This window comes from Mycteria americana, chromosome 1, assembly GCF_035582795.1.
Source record: "Mycteria americana isolate JAX WOST 10 ecotype Jacksonville Zoo and Gardens chromosome 1, USCA_MyAme_1.0, whole genome shotgun sequence".
NCBI lineage: Eukaryota > Metazoa > Chordata > Aves > Ciconiiformes > Ciconiidae > Mycteria > Mycteria americana.
Window position 1 is genome coordinate 118,312,801 of NC_134365.1, and position 15,901 is coordinate 118,328,701.

Below are 15,901 nucleotides of genomic sequence, written 5' to 3' on the forward strand. Positions count from 1 at the left end.
GGGCTGCAGTCTTCCAGGATAAACCTGCTCCAGCATGGGTCGACTCCATGGGCTGCAGTCTTCCAGGATAAACCTGCTCCAGCATGGGTCGACTCCATGGGCTGCAGTCTTCCAGGATAAACCTGCTCCAGCACAGGCTTTCCATGGGCCACAATTCCTTCGGGGTATATCCACCTGCTCCAGCCTGGGGTCCTCCACAGCTGCAGGGTGGCTATCAACTCCACCATGGTCTCTTCCAGGGGCTGCAGGGCAATAACTGCTCCAGCGTGGTCTCTCCAGGGCTGCAGGGGATCCCTGCTGGGGTGCCTGGAGCACCTCCTCCCCCTCCTGCCCCTCTCCCCTCGGTGCTCGCAGGGCTGTTTCTCACACTTTTCCCCTCAGCCCTCGCTGCCGGGCAGCGTTTTGTGTTTGTTTCTGGGAGCAGTTTCAGTAAGTCAGAAGCATTATTTCTAAAGTCTTTGTTTTCTTGCACATGATACTTGTAAAACAATATGTAACCCAGAAAACAGATCAAGACTGACTCTGATGAAGTTTCTCACAGGAAAGAGGGAAAGTCCTAAGGATAAGCACAGCTGCCCAGAAACAAGATTACACCTGTTTACTGACAATGCATAATAACAATTTAGCACTCACAGAAATACTCAGGACAAAGATTCATACAACGGCTTCCTGAAATTACCTTTGTGAGAAGGAAAAGAAAGTGGGATCTCATCACCCTTTCACTTATGGACTTGTAGAGATAAATTAGTACACAAGTCATCTTAAAACAGTAGTTGTCATATTAATTATTCTGGATTTATAAAGAACAATTATCTTTTCCCTCATCACCCTTTCTCATTATCTTGCTGTGCAAAGTATTTCAGTACATTATGGAAAACTGGACTAACTTTTGCCTACATAAAATAGGCTTTGAAACACCCTGATTAACACAGAAGTAATCTGCTTACGCACAGAAATATTCCCATTTAAAGCAAAGAACCAAAGGGCATAAAGCATATAGCCATCTAATTAGTAGAAAACATTTTCATTCTCTTCCTCTGATTTTGTGCAAACCCCAGTGCTCCTGAAAAGGCTGAGACGTATGCTGCACGCCCCGAGTGTCTCTGCTGATGAAGAACTTGACAGGGTGGACATGGCCTCAACCCACTCACCCAGAAAAACGCTGCCTGCAGCAGTCCCAGGCGTTGCCTGCCACCACTGCTTTCTCTTCAGTGCAAAGGAGATGCTGTTGCTCCTCCCTGCTCCTGCAAGAAGGGGAGTGCAGCTGCCATGCTGGGAGGAAACAAGACGCCATGGTACCGTGTCTTCCCCTGCGCTCCCCCTCATGAAGGTGATGAGGACGACACAGAGAAGAGGCCATGGGGAACCTTGATGCTGGTGCTCTTCCCACGTTGGTTAGCATCCTCCGGCCCCATGAAGGGTCTGCAGCAGATAGTTGTGTTGCAATTTTGAGCAGGCAGTGTTTGGGGCAGCTGCAGTGTCTGGCTTCTGTGTGCATGTGTGCATACATGGGAGACAATTCATAAGAGGAAACGTTACTAAATTCATCCTTTGGTCCAGAGGCAACAGAACTGTTTGCAACACTCCATCCTATTGGTACTATGTTGCTTTAAAGGAGGCACCCACTCAGCTTCCTCGCAGGGGCCTGCGTTAGGCACAGAAGGAAACAAACACAGATGAGATATCCCCACATTGGGAGAGCTAAGAGAAGAGGGCTGGAAGCCAGGAATTCAGCCTGATAGAGGCATGCGTCTAAGTAAAACAGCAGCGCCTAAGTATTTCACTCGGATGCTGCAGGCAATTGTTTTTTTAAAACACACCTGTGTATCACACATACATTGGGCATCTACAGGAGAAGGTCTACACAGATAGAAGATAAACATTTCTTGCCGATTTTCCTTCATGATAGTTCTGATTTCAAGATGACAGCATAAGGATTGCAGTTTCTCAGACCACTTGCTGTTCAGGGCACATCCCACGCTCACTCCATCTGCAGATGCTTTTTAATGTCAGTACATGGATCAATGACAGGACATGGTCCCCAGGGAACAGCCTGGCACCCTAATGTAAAAAAGAAAGGCTTGGGCAGCAAAGTATGCAGTGAGCCACGTTGATGCAGGACAGATTCTTCATTTCAAAGAGAAAAATCTGCATTCTTCAGAAAACAGTGTTCAAAAATTTAATCTTCATTCAGTTCAATGGAGCAGCTTTATAATTTACAGCACCAGATAAAGCTAGAAGATGTAATGTGAAATATCTGAAGCAGTTCTTCCCCTGTATTAAAATGTGCCTTGGGCAACAGAGCCTTAACTTCTCTTAACATATGTTTCTAGCAGATAAGTAAACAATTTGGACGTGAAATGAAAATTTTCAAGATAGTTACAGTTGGAAAAGCATCAGCTCATATTAGACTTCAGCTGCAGTGCCCCACTGATAAGTTTTTGGGGTGGTTTGGCATAGTTGAAAGGAAGCATCTTTGGAAGAATAAAAAGGTTTTTGTGTACAAGTTGTTGGATCAAAGATAGCAAAAAGAAAGACATCATTTTTACATCGAAATTCTGAAAGCGGCCTTGGTGGCAGGATCGAATCGCACGCCAGAGCATGTGGCCGGAGCGAGCTGAGCATCTCCACGCTGAGAGAGAGGGGAAGCAGAAACAGAGAGGGCAAGGCCGGGAAGTTTAAAGGTTCCTGCACAGAGAAGCGATCCGCTCAATGCCTTGAGTTGCACTGACATTCGGCTTCCTTACGACCGTGGACTCCTTCAGCTTTGTGGACAAAATCTTTAGTCACGTGCACATTGAACTTTGCATTCCACAGCATCCGCTCAGCTCCGTGGGGCTTTGTGTGCGGCAGAGAGCGCTGAAGGCATCCTGACACCACTGCTGCGGCAAGCTTAACGGTGGATCACAGACCGGCAAATCACCCCCAGTGAAGCTCAGCACAGTCACAAGCCAAGCAGTCTCTTTTCAAAGTCCCCCCCACATGCTGGCTTATACGCGCTGCATACTAAGCCTTTCTCTGCAGCGAGCTCCCTCTCTGCCCAGGTCCCTGCCACTGGGCTTGGGGACCGTGTGCTATGGACAAGAGTGCTGCGTGTCCTCAGGGGGACCTTCCCCGGACTGGTTCCAAATGGAGAAGCAGGGAACCTCGTACTTCTTTCTGCACTACTTGGCCATTAGCAGACAAACAAATGGAAACTCGTTCAAGACAGAACAAATGCCTATCTTTAATGAGTTTATTTAAGCAGACGGAGCTCCAGTGAAGGAAACAGCATGTCGCTGTAAAGATCACAGTATTTCACTGTGCAACATGTCAGGAGAACAGCCCGTGTTGGCTTGTCCTAGCAGGCCTGTTTCAGACAAGCCAGACTGCCCTGCCACAGGCCACCATCCTGTCACTGTACCTCGAGTTTCCACGGTCCTTCACCAGACAACAGACCTGAAACTTGGACCATCCAGATCAGACCTACAAGGCTGGCACGGCTCATGCTGGCTGATGACTTAGGTGCTAAAAGTGCTTCACCCCAGCAAAGGCAAAAGAGCTTTGCCACACGGGAGCTCCACCTCATCTTTTGTAAGCGTTGTCAGTAAGACCTTGCACCAGCCAGCAATAAGAAAGGACTCCAGACGTTGTCCACTATGCAACTTTGTCTGTAGCTGCTTATAACTCTGTCAAATGTCAGCCGTCTAAAGTGACATTTCCCCTATCCCACAGCTGTCTCAGACTGCATACAGGAGGTTTTAGCTGTTCCTGAGAATAACAAATACATTTTTTTTGCCCAAACTACAAATATTCTGATTATCTTTTCACTGAGAATGTTTTCACCAAGAATACCTTCATGCAGGGACTTAAAATTTGATGGCCTGGTGCTGTGAATGCAGTCAGTGACAGCTTTTTACCAGCGGCCAGATAAGTACCTACCGTACCTGTTTGCACGACGCACACGTTGCCCAGAGCGGCAGAAACAAGCCTGTCCCTTGCCTGGTTTGGTGCCTGCAGCAGCAAGAGCCAGGAGCCTGCACTGCCCTCAGCTGTGCTGCTAGCCAGCTTCCCAACACCAAACACCTCTGGAAAAACACCAACAGAAGCTGCCTCGTCCTCTTCTAGGGCCAGATCCCCAGGGAGAAGAGCCGTATCTGCCGGCGATGGGTGGCACAAGTCTCCATCCCGCACTGCATAGCTCCTGTACCACTAGGGATCTTGGCCGTGCCCGTAGGGTGTGAGGGGAACATTCCTGGCATTTCTGATTGTTTCTCACACAGTGACAGAGAACTATACCAAAAGCTTTTTATATAAATGTGTAAGATTAAAAAGCGAAACCCCAGAAGATGGGAAACATTGGACTAACGTTGACTGAACAACTTCAAAATCCCATCTTTTGTTACCTAACTACGGACATTATTCTTCAGGATTTCTGCCTCATTTACTGCACTCTTTTACTATAGTCTCTTGCATTTAATATTTTTAAGTATGGATGAATAAATTGCGGATATAGGATTCTATTAACAAAGCAATTTTGTGTAGCATGAGCCCTGTTTATCATACAAAATACATTTGAAAATCATAAGGGAAAATGGTACAACGGCAACTCCACGTCCTTCTTGCATCCTGTACAAGATATTTACTCATTCATCTCCCATTCCAACAGACTATCAAAGGTCATGTTTGATTTTTAAGTCATTTCCTATGCTCTTTCTGAACCCTAAGATGAACAAAACATCCAAAAACAAAACATTAAAATATTCTAATCAGAAATTGTAATTTTATTTGTCTCCAAATTGCAGGGAAGAATTATTAAGTGGCTTATTATAGTTTCTTTAATAGTTCTCCGATGGCTTATTACTATATTATTTTATGTGGACAGCTTACTTGCTATCCACACGAGATCGCTGAAATTATTCATCATGCATTTTGACTCATTGGCCAACTTGACAGTGACTGACAGTCTCTAGAAAAATATAGTACAGCTAAAAAACCTGACCTAACTTTTAAACAGCTTTCTCTGTGATACTGACATAATCAAACAGAGTTTTACATATGTCACGCTGTTGCTGCAGCAACCTGGCCTCCTCTCCTCTGACTACTGATAGGGAGCCTCTAAGCTTGATATGGGCTCAGATGTCTTGAGATTAATCTCTTGGGACCGTTCCAGAGAAACCGGGATTAATTTGCAGTTCCTCGAAAATGAAGTAACTATTTCACGTAAACTACTTTTCACATTCCATCAGGCCTGAGCTTCCCATTCATAACCTTTATAGAAATGACTGGGTTGACACAGGGCCCCCAAGACATTTAGGAGAAAGCTGTTTGCACAGTGGGAAGGAGGATTAAAATGGCTTTGGCTTCTCTTGTATTTTTCTTGAATGTAAGCAGAGAAAAGGTTATTTTTGTGAAAGCAAAAGTTGTATTTTGGGGTTTTTTTTCCTCTGGATGTTTACATCTCAGTGCATCTAATTTTCAGTTCTCCATATCTTCGTCAGGGATGAGACTGAGACAGTGAAAGCAAAGGATTTTAAGCACTGAGATGTGTAGTTCCTGAAGCCAGAGTCAATCCCTAGCTAACATGGCTGCAGAATTGTATAGGGACACCTGAATATTTGATGAAGACTTCAACAGTTTTGATGGTACAGTCTACATCACTGCATATGGCGCAAGTGCTCTGAAAGCCTCTTTCCAACTGCTTAGACCCCTTCTTGGGGGAGAAGGGGGAAACACGGTGCTGGAACAAACATGATGCAAGAGAACGAGTCAGGCCAATTCACACAGCTTGCTGTATTTGCCTGGGAGTTACAGCCTAGTAAAACACTTAACCACCTTGCCAATGTACATAATATGCCTCTAGAAAGGGCATAAATAACAAAATGTTTCTGTATTTGAAATATATATAATTACAGAGGGCATGTGTGCCATAGCGGAGTAGTCCATGAGAGTGCCAAAATGGGGAAAAAATTTGAAATTCTTCTGTACCTAAAGGTGTCTGTCCCTTGATAGGACTTACCACGCCTGACCTTCAGCAGAACACTATTCTGCTGAGCAGATGCGAAGCCAGAGGCTGGAAAGGACATGGCAAACCGTGATGAAAAGATGCTCAGAAGAAATCTGAGCAGTGACAAGACACTTCCAGGGGCCGTGGATGTTGGTGGCCTCTGACGGGCTTCTGGCTAAGGTCAGATACAGCACCTAATATTTGGCCACTACCCAAATCAGGAGAGGAAGGCACATGCTCTGGTTCTTCAGAGAATCCTCCAGTGTCAGGGAAAATCTTCAGTGTTGCCTGCTTTGCACTGGACATCCAGGGCTGAGGTCCAAGCGTGTGCAAACCCATCAGGCCATAAAACACCTACCTATAAATTGTTTAGTTAAACACACTTGGGCCCCTGTAGCAGCAGCACTTAGCACTTCATACTACTAATTTCCAAAGGATCTGTGCAAATCTTCACCTAATACACAAACTATAAGGAAATGTCAAAGTTGTGATGCCATGGGCAGAGGTCTGGGGTGATGGCACTTGAGAGGCCTGGAGTCACTCCCAGCTTTGCCACAAGTTTGCCAGCAAAACACTTCAGTTATCTGGCCTTGGCTTCCCCAGTCATATAATAAAACTAATTGTATGTGCTTTGTGAAGTACTCTGAGCTCTACTGCTTCAGAAGATCTCAGTGTTGTTATTATTCATTACAATTCTTGTTGAAATATGACACAGTTCATACTACATGCGACACAGCAGTAAGGAAACTAGTTCAATCCAACCTTTCATCGCACGGTAGACCCCAAAAGCACCTATTTCCATGGATTTGCCTTCTAATTATATGATCCAAGAATGTAAGGTACACACAGCTTTTCTTCTCAGTACTGTCTTGCAGAATCATGCTAAACCCAATTTATATAACCCAGCTTCCCCTAAAGATAGCACAATTCATAGTAGTTGTTCATTGTTTCATTGTTCTACTGCATTCCAATATACAGTAGTAGTGTTACTATAGCTAGGCAAAGCTATAGTGAGGCAAGACTCGTAAAGAGAAGTAGCATCCTTCGATTTGCCAGTTGAGAGGCATAGCTGTAAGCCCAGATGCGTGGGCTGCTCTTGCTATTCACCGCAGGAAAGCAGAGTTAGAAACCTACTGGCTTGTGTGTGCGCTCTCATGGACCATGAAGGGCAAAGCTCTCAGGTAGGAGAAGACACTTAGCATTAAAGAAGTAGGCAACTCAAGTAATACTTAGGATATGTTGGGCTGACATACAGACTGCCATTAACTGCAGAAACAGCAGTGGCAGATTAGGCAAGCCTAATTACTCACCTGGGGATCTGGCTTGCATGCTGAGGACATTAATGACACATCTCTCCCTGGGAGGGGAAGGGGAGGTGATCTTTAGCAGAAGTGAGTGGCAGCAAGCGCCATATAAACATCCTGGCAGGACTCTGCTCCATCACTCATCCCAGGGGAAGAGGAGAATAAACTCATATCTTCAAAAATTTTTTCTTCTTTTCTTATAGCTACCTAATGTTGTTCTTTTAAAATAGCATTTTCTTTTCCAAACCCTTTGATCTACAGCATACGCTAGTGTCTTTTCCTGCTTATTCTGTCCAAAACATTTAGAACTGAAAAGCCTGTGTTACTTACACTGTTGTGAATGGCTCTTGCTATATTTTAGCATGCTTGATCTTTTAAAAAGAAGAGGTGTTGGGTTTTTGTTGGTTTTGGCTTGTTGGGGTTTTTTGTCCTCTGTAGGAGAGCATGCAAAAATCAAGAGTGATTTTAAGGTCTCAGTGATGTACGACTGAAGTCAGGGAGGGCTCTGTTCTTTCACCTGGAGCCAAAGCGAAGCCTCAGCATCTGTGGTAACACTTCTAGCAGAAGTGTCGCTTGGACGTAACGGCCGTGGGAAGTTTCACTGCTCCTTCATACGTAGGTAGAACAATGAGTTTCGCACACTTGCTTACTCAAAACAAGTCCTGCTCCATATTTCTGGAGGTACTTCTGCACTCTGACTGTCACTTCCACCTACTCAGCGTTGCACCAGGACCTCCATGCCATTTAGCAATATGGAAGCATGGCTGGTCTTGAACCCCAGCCAAAATCAATGTGCTGTAAACATAATTTTCCTTGAAATAGACCAAGTTTGCATGTGCAGATCCGCTGGCAGAATGTGGGAACAATTTCACTACTAAACAGAATTTATAACGCTCCTCTTTTAAACTTGTGGTGGTGCAGTCTGAAAGCCCAAAGGAAAAAACAAGTAGAAGGTGTAATTGTAAAGAGTCTGATGGATCCAAGAGAAGAAGCTCAAAACTGAGCCTTTGAGACCACTTCTAACTCTTTGTCCATATTGCTGGGCCATATAACTGATCCACATTTCCCAGTGTCTGTGCCACCCTAATTTAGTGTCTCAGTACAGGTGAAGCTGTAAAGGTAATATAAGGAACCTTCTGTACTGTCAGAGGAATCAAAAAAAAAAAAAAAGATACGTTAGCAGTCCTATCAGATACTCACTCCTCTAGCTGAAATTAAAAACATGCCTATTTGGAATAATGAAACAGTTTTAATTTTGAATTTTGATTTTGCTCAGTGAAAGCAAATTCATCATTTGAAAGCTAATCATTTTCTAGCTAATACTGTATCACCTTCAGCAGAAAGAGAAAGAAAGAGAGAGGGAAGGGTAATAACATTCCCACGGCAAAGCTTTCCCAAAATCATAAACTCATTACTGCAAACTAAAATCTAAAGTCAACCAAAAACTAGGACATACCGGGCTTGTGGGTTACAGATCCAAAGCTGTGGAGTAAAACTAATCAGTTCTTGGATAGGATTTTTTTCTTTTTTACTGCAGTACAATCTATAGTCTAGTTGGTCAAATCAAGCCTTTCTGAGAAAAGAAGATTAGAGGCAGTTGTTTAAAATATTGTGGGGGGAGCAGGATTTAAAGTTTATTACTGACAGGATATACAAAACAGACTGTAATGAAAAAACAGTATTGAGATTGTACTTGCGGTCTGAATGGAAAATGTTAAGCGAAGACAGGGCCATATGGAGGAGCTTATAGTTACAGCAAGAACTGATGCTGAGGCAAATGCCCTCTAAATAAGTGAAATTAGGCGTTATGGGAAAGTCGCAAGAATTAAAAAAAAAATTATTACACCTGAACACTACAAATAGGCTATTAAGCAAGAAAAGACATTCAAAGAAATTTAGTTTTATTTTATTTATAAGGATTGTTCCACCTGCAATGATCACTGTACTGTGCATGAATTGTTAACTGAAAAAGCGCTAGGTAAAGTATCAACCATTTTGCATAAACAAAATATTTGATGAAAAATTCTTATCCTATTTCATCAATTTCATTTTGAAGATTTCATCCTGTATTTTACCAAAGTCTGAACTGATGCACATGTGTTACATAAATGCATTTGAAGCCTTGGTGAACCACAGCAGGATGTCCTATTTATCTGCCCACCTGGAGCTCACTGCAGCATTATGGACCCGTTTCGCACAGGGCCACATTAGGATACACCTTGCATAAGTTAAGAGAAAATAATAAAATACGACAGCACAGATATCAATGCCCTGGCTTGCCTTCCATTTCATTTTCCTATTAGCTACTTGACTTTTGACCATGATAGCTACATGAAATTTGCCACAGTTAACCACGTATCTCCCAAGATGTGAAATGCAGGACTAACATATCTTCATGATCTAGTTTTTAAATGTTTCTATCTCTGTCAGTACTGTGTAAACCGTCCCAGCTCTGGTCCAAGGTAGGCAAATCCAGCCTTGCTTCCTTAGTTTTCATTTTCTGGTCTCGGGACCTTTTCTTTGTTGTTCTCCATCAACCTTTACTGACAAGTGGTCCAGGACAGAAGCAACTCATGCTCGGTGTTTTTGTTAATACAGCCCTGAGCGGCTGGCTGCCTGCTGCATAATCATCAAGCCACAGTATTACAGACTATTTGAAGACTATCATGCGCCTTTACAGCTCATCTATTTCATGCTAAAGCAGATATTTAGGACGTAGGTATATTCTGACAACAGAGACACAAACCGCCAATTTTCTGGAAAGTGAAGGTCTCCTTTATAGTTTCTTCAAATCCTGACCAGCACTTTACACTGCCCCAGCAATAAGGACGTTCTGGCCACGGCAGAGCCACCCAGCAAACACCCCTACTGAGGTATCAAGAGCTGACAGTGTAACTGGTCACCCTAACGCTGGCGAGCTTCATGCGCTCAATGACCACCATTGCTCGGCCCAGGGAGCGAGCTCCAGAAATGCTCTGTAGAGTTCACTGGCGTAAAACAAGAGCTAAAGATGCGTAGGACCTGATTTTGTTGGATCCTATCCGTCATTAGGAAGAGTAGCAAGTAGGTAGGTCAGTCAGGGGAATTACAAAAGTTTCATCATTCTCAGTATATTAACTATGTCCAGGCAGCTCTTCAGGCAATTTAAATCGGCATAGCTCCCTTGAGTTCAATAAAAGGATGCCCATTTACATCAGCTGAGCACTGGCTTCACGACTTTTTAATATTCCCCAATGGAGCAACCCAGTACAGCAAACGCCTTCCACGGTCTAAAAGTCTGGAAATACAATGTTATGGAACCTAAAGTAATCCACCCCTCTGCATCATCGAGCCTAAATGGCAGAACACAAAGAAATCACCAATGAGATTTTGATTTTAATAATTTAGGGTGAAACCATGGAAATCATTATGCAGTCAAGTGTTTTCCCTGAGCTCACTACATACATTGAGCCCACTTGGCTCCACTGACCTTTTGAGTGCCCTGCTAAGGTGCTGGCAATACATTTTTCATCTGTCTTTTACAGGGTATTTTTAACTTGATTCAAAGCATGCGAGCCAAATATTGCACTGTCTTACACTTGTACAGTACTGTCAAAACCAGTGAGGAGGGAGATGCGTAAAAATTGATGTTTGGATGTTTTGGTAGCAATCCTTTAGAAATATTTGTATAGTTTTCTGTTAAGTGTAGAATGAGGAAATTCAAGCAAATTGTATTACAGTGAAATGATAAACCACTGAGCATTCAGGATCTGGTGAACAAAATGTAGTTAATGTCTCGTCATCTAATGATAGAAAATGCAGTCCCACTTCTCACAATATTATGGAAGAGAATAACTCGTAGACACCTAGTAAGAAATACTTCTGAAATTTAACATTTTTAATGATGTTCAAATATGACAGAGACTTTCCAAATACAGTTTTTTCCATGTCACACTAATGAAGCTCAAATGTGTATGAATATCACTCCCTTCACAAACAAAATCTCAAAAAGAGTTGACAAAAAGTAGCAAATTTGCAGTGAAATTAATTAGGTTTTTGTCTTTACCATTCTCACAGTGTGGGAATGGCAATGTCACGCAGGAAAAAACCTCACAGCTCTAGCCCTGCTTGGGGAAATATAGACATATATTTTGAAATCTATATTGAAAATTTCAACTTATTAGAAAATAATATTTTGTAGGTTAGGTTGACTTATGTGTGTCTGTATTAAACTATATTTCTCCATTGGAGAGAAATATTATGGGGCTAATCCTGCATCTCTGAAAACACAATTCACTAAACCATTGGGAATTTTGCTTAAGTAAGGAATAAATCAGTGCAGAGTATGAAAACCCGTACTTAAATATTCCATTTAACTGCAGAAACACACAAATTACTGAAAATTACTTCTGGTATGAACTGAAGGGTATCTATTTCATCACCTAAAGCAATTTCTATGAAACCTAAAAATTACTCATTTGCTCATTTTCAGGAGTTGTTAATTTTAGAGATTAATTCCAAGATTCATCCAAGTATAACTTCCTACAGGTATTTGTTGAAAACTGCCACATTCTCTTTTTAATTAACTCCAGTGATATGTTAATAACTTGCATAGTTTCTCAACTATTGGTTAGTTCTAATCCAGAGCGTAGCTTGAATGACTACCATTTATAAATTCTCATGTAATATCACTAAAGTATATTCTTATAACCTAGTTAGAAGTTGTAATGGCCTTAAGGACGTACAGTAAGAAATGAGAAAGCTGTGCGTCCACTATTAACAAATAAATTTTCTTGCTGCTGAAATTGCAGTGCTTTGGAAGCTATTTCTGCAACTTAGTGCCTGCTTGTCTTATTTAGAATTTATATTCTTCCTTCTGTTATTTGAGTTCATTTATTTTATACAAGTGGTACAAGTAGGATAGATAAGAAGGTTAGGTTGACTCAGTGTAAAAACTAGAAATTTCTTGGTATTAAATCAAAAATATTAGGGTCATGAACTTTAAATATACCTTTATATAATATCGTCTAGTGGGTTATGTGTAGATAAAGATGGTATTTCCTTGGACAGCTCTATTAGTTCATATATCAAGGGAAAAGCTCTTTAACATGAACCTGAAAGAAATACTCAGTAAGACACTAAAATTTAAGTATTGTATTGCCCGGGACTGAAAACTATATCTTATCTCAAAATCCATTATTTTTATCCTAATGAGTTAGTTTTACTGGTCATATTGCCATCCTTCATTTTCTTGTTTAGAGGGCTAGAAAAGTAGTCATCAGCTAGATGCTGAGAAACAACTAGAATTTCTATCGCTCACATGTCCTCTCTCAACTAATTAAATACCAACAAGAGAATCCATTCATTTCTATTATAAGCCAGAAAAATTGTAAAAAATCCAAAAGCTCTCTAACAGTGGAATATGCAATTAAACTACCAGTGTATTAATTCAGGTGCAAACTGCTGCACCATTGTATAGCAGTGCTTTCCTTTCCTTAATTAACTAAAACATGAAGAAGAAAATCTGATGGCTTAATAGCATTTTCTTCACTGTCAGAAATGCTTGGGGATGATTTTATTATGTTACCACAAAGAGTCTCGGAGGAGTTATTGCCATTACTTCTGTTTGTCACCTCTAAGAGTGACAGACTGCACAGAGAAACTTGCTGCTGTTAACGGATGTGAAGGATTAATATTTTATAATATCATTACTTTATCGGCAGGATAACTATAGTAATAAGAATACATTTAATATTTTATGCATTCACAACCATGTAACACACAAGGAGCATTTATTCTCCGGCAGCACCTCTTTGGATGTGTATTGGGTTGCTGCGATTGAAAGCTGAGCAGTTTGTCGTACTTATCGTTGTTTATATTGGGGTGGAAGGAACAGAGCCTAACCAGCGTTAGGGCACCATCGTTGCCCGCACTGAAGGAGTGAACCCAAACTAGAGATACACACAGATCTTGCAGCAGAGAGTCTACAAACCACGCAGAGCAATTTTAGGGAAAAGCAACGTGGGCAATTGCCTGGGAGCCTCGCTAGACCAAACAGAAGCGGCAAAGCAAGTTTTGCAGTGGGGAGGTTGACAGAGGGAAGAGTGCACACCCTGAATCTCTGCCTGGGTCCCTGCAATGCTGATGCCAGCTGTGAAGCGGAGGTTTCATCCTGCACAGAGCTAAGCGTTTAGACTATGTTCAAGCAATACCTTTCCCTTTAAAATCTGGTATGCTCCTTTTCCCTTCAGAGGCTGTTTCCATTAAAGCTAAGCAAGTCAAGGCTGCCTAGTAGCAGTGATGATGCTTGTGTATTTCCAAAGCATCCTGCTGTAGCATGTGGCTAAGTTATTTCAACATGTTTTACTTTCTTCCACAAGTTTCATCGGCCCTGAATTTACCGGTCTGTGAAAGCACAAAGCTTTATGTTTCATGTGCTCTGTGCATGTGCACAGACGTTCCCCTCGGCTCCAAACAGGGCACGGTTACACTGTGGTGGTGAGCAGAGAAACAGCAAACTTCACCTGCATCCCGTGAGAAAAAAGAAGTGAGCGTACACTGAATATGGACAGTTACTTACTCATCACAGATTCTCAGCTGCAAGGTGCAGAGCGCCTTCAGCTTTTCTCTCCCCCCCCTCCCCCCTTGCCTTTGCTCAGCACTTTGAAGGACTGTGTCACTTAATTTATTTAAATGTTTCAGTCATCGGGTCCCTTGCTCTCTAGGCATATGGGGAGCCTTCCACTTGACGTTTAAAGGAGCACTCGTGTGAGGAAAGCTGAGTGAGGTTAACGCTTGCCAGGTCAAAAGGCATCGATCTCTGACTTCGCACAGGAACGTGCCGTTAGGAATGCATCTCCCCGGGTGGTGTAAACAGCTTCTTTTCTCTTTTTTTGTTTCATGTTCCGTGTTTGTCCAGCAAAGGGGGATAGGCAGAGAAACAGAAGTGTGGCAGATTCTGCCTACGTCTTCTCCACGCTTTTTCCTAACCCCTAACTCATTGATACTTTGTATTCACTGTCTCGCTTGACTGACACAAGAAACCCACTGTAGGGAGAGAGGCTTCCTGTGAACTGAGCCCCGTTTCCATGGTGCGGAGTTTTCTACTTAAAAATAAATTCCTGTTTGCTGGGGCTACGCGGCCGTGCAGCACCCGCGGAGCTCCCCACGCCCCGGGGTCAGGGGCCGAGGGCAAAGGCGGGCAAACGCGTCCCCCGTCCTAAAAGGTTGCCCTTCGCAGGCTACAGCTCCTCGCTCTCCGGTCCGACCCAGGAAACCTCAGCACTTTCCGGCATGCATTTTAAGGTCACGGAACCATTCCCGCGGCCCCCCGGACTCCCTTCAGTCTCCCCCCGCGGCGGGGACAGCCGTGGTCGACGGGGTTGGGCCGCACTTTACACCCGCTGCCGCGGAGCGCTTCAGCGGTGACTCCCTCCTTGCCCGCGGCCAGCCCCCAGCGGCTCCCGGGATGCTCGCCCCGGCCCCGGCCCCGGCCCCATCCCCGGCCCCGCTCCGCTCCGCCGGGATCCCCGCGCCCAACTTCCCCGCGTCCCGCCGCCGCGCACCGGGGCAAACTTTCGGGAGCAGCACCCGCGGAGCCCCGCAGAGCCCGGCAGCGGAGCAAACGGGGCGGGCTGCGCCCCGCTCCCCGGGCAAACGCCCCGCCGAGGAAAGCCACGGGCTGGGAGCAGCCCGGCCGCTGTCGCCCGCAGCCCCGGCCCCGGCCCCGGCCCCGGCCCCGGCCCCGGCCCCGGCGCGGCGGCTCCCCGCGGGCTGCGCCGCGCCCTGCGGGAGGTGCGCGGGTCGCGGTGCCCCGGCACAAGCAAGCCCCCGCGCAGCGGCCGGGGCAGGAGGGAGGGGAAGAGCCCAGGAGCGAGAAGCCCCCTTCGCCGCCCCCGCCCCCCGCGGAGCGGGACGCGCAGGGCCCGCGGGCGGCACTCACCGATCCGCAGCACTTGCTGGCCGCTCCGGGGGAGGCCGGCCGAAGCGCAGAGCAGCACGAAGAGGAGCCCCCCGCCGCCGCCGCCACCGCCACCGCCGCCCGGGGCCGGGCGCCGGGGCCACCGCGGGCCGAGGGCGCTCGCCATCCTCCGCGCCCGCCTCAGTTCATGCCGGGCTCCGCGGGTGCGGGGCGCGGGCGGCTACCCCCGGCTACCCCCGGCGGGGCCGGCTGCGCGCCGCCGCTCCGCGCCGCCCGCCCATGGCGCGGGGGCTCCGCGCCCGCCGCCCGCGCTCCCGCCGCTGCCGCGCCGCGCTGCGCCGCCGCCCGCGGCTCCCGCTGCCCTCGCCCCCCGCCGCCGCCGCCGGGAGGGGAGGGAGGGGACGGGAGGGGGCGGCTCCTCCCGCGGGGCGGCCCCGGGCGGGGCGGGGCGGCTCCGGGGGCTGACCGGGACGGGCGGCGTGGCGGGGCACCACGCACACGGGGACACACGACGCGCACACGCAGGCACACAAAACTGTCCTGCTGCTCCCCGGCACGGCCGGACCCGCGCCGCCCGCGCTGGGCAGGGGCAGGGGCAGGGACAGACGCAGGGACAAGGGCAGGGCAGGGAGAGGGACGGGGCAGAGATGCTCCCTGCCCCCGGTCCCGCCAGCCCTCTCGCCCCGCGTTGTGCTATGTGCTGTTCCGGCC

At 46.0% G+C, this 15,901-nt stretch overlaps 1 protein-coding gene across 1 annotated transcript in view; it reads right to left on the reverse strand.

The window, feature by feature from the left end:
- The window catches only part of GRIK1 (glutamate ionotropic receptor kainate type subunit 1), a 178,370-nt gene extending 163,014 nt beyond the window's left edge, over nt 1-15,356 (reverse strand). The window contains exon 1 of the mRNA XM_075491848.1: nt 15,212-15,356. Within this exon, the coding sequence (XP_075347963.1) occupies nt 15,212-15,356 (145 nt within the window). The remainder of the gene's footprint in view (nt 1-15,211) is intronic.
- Nucleotides 15,357-15,901: the final 545 nt, after the last annotated feature.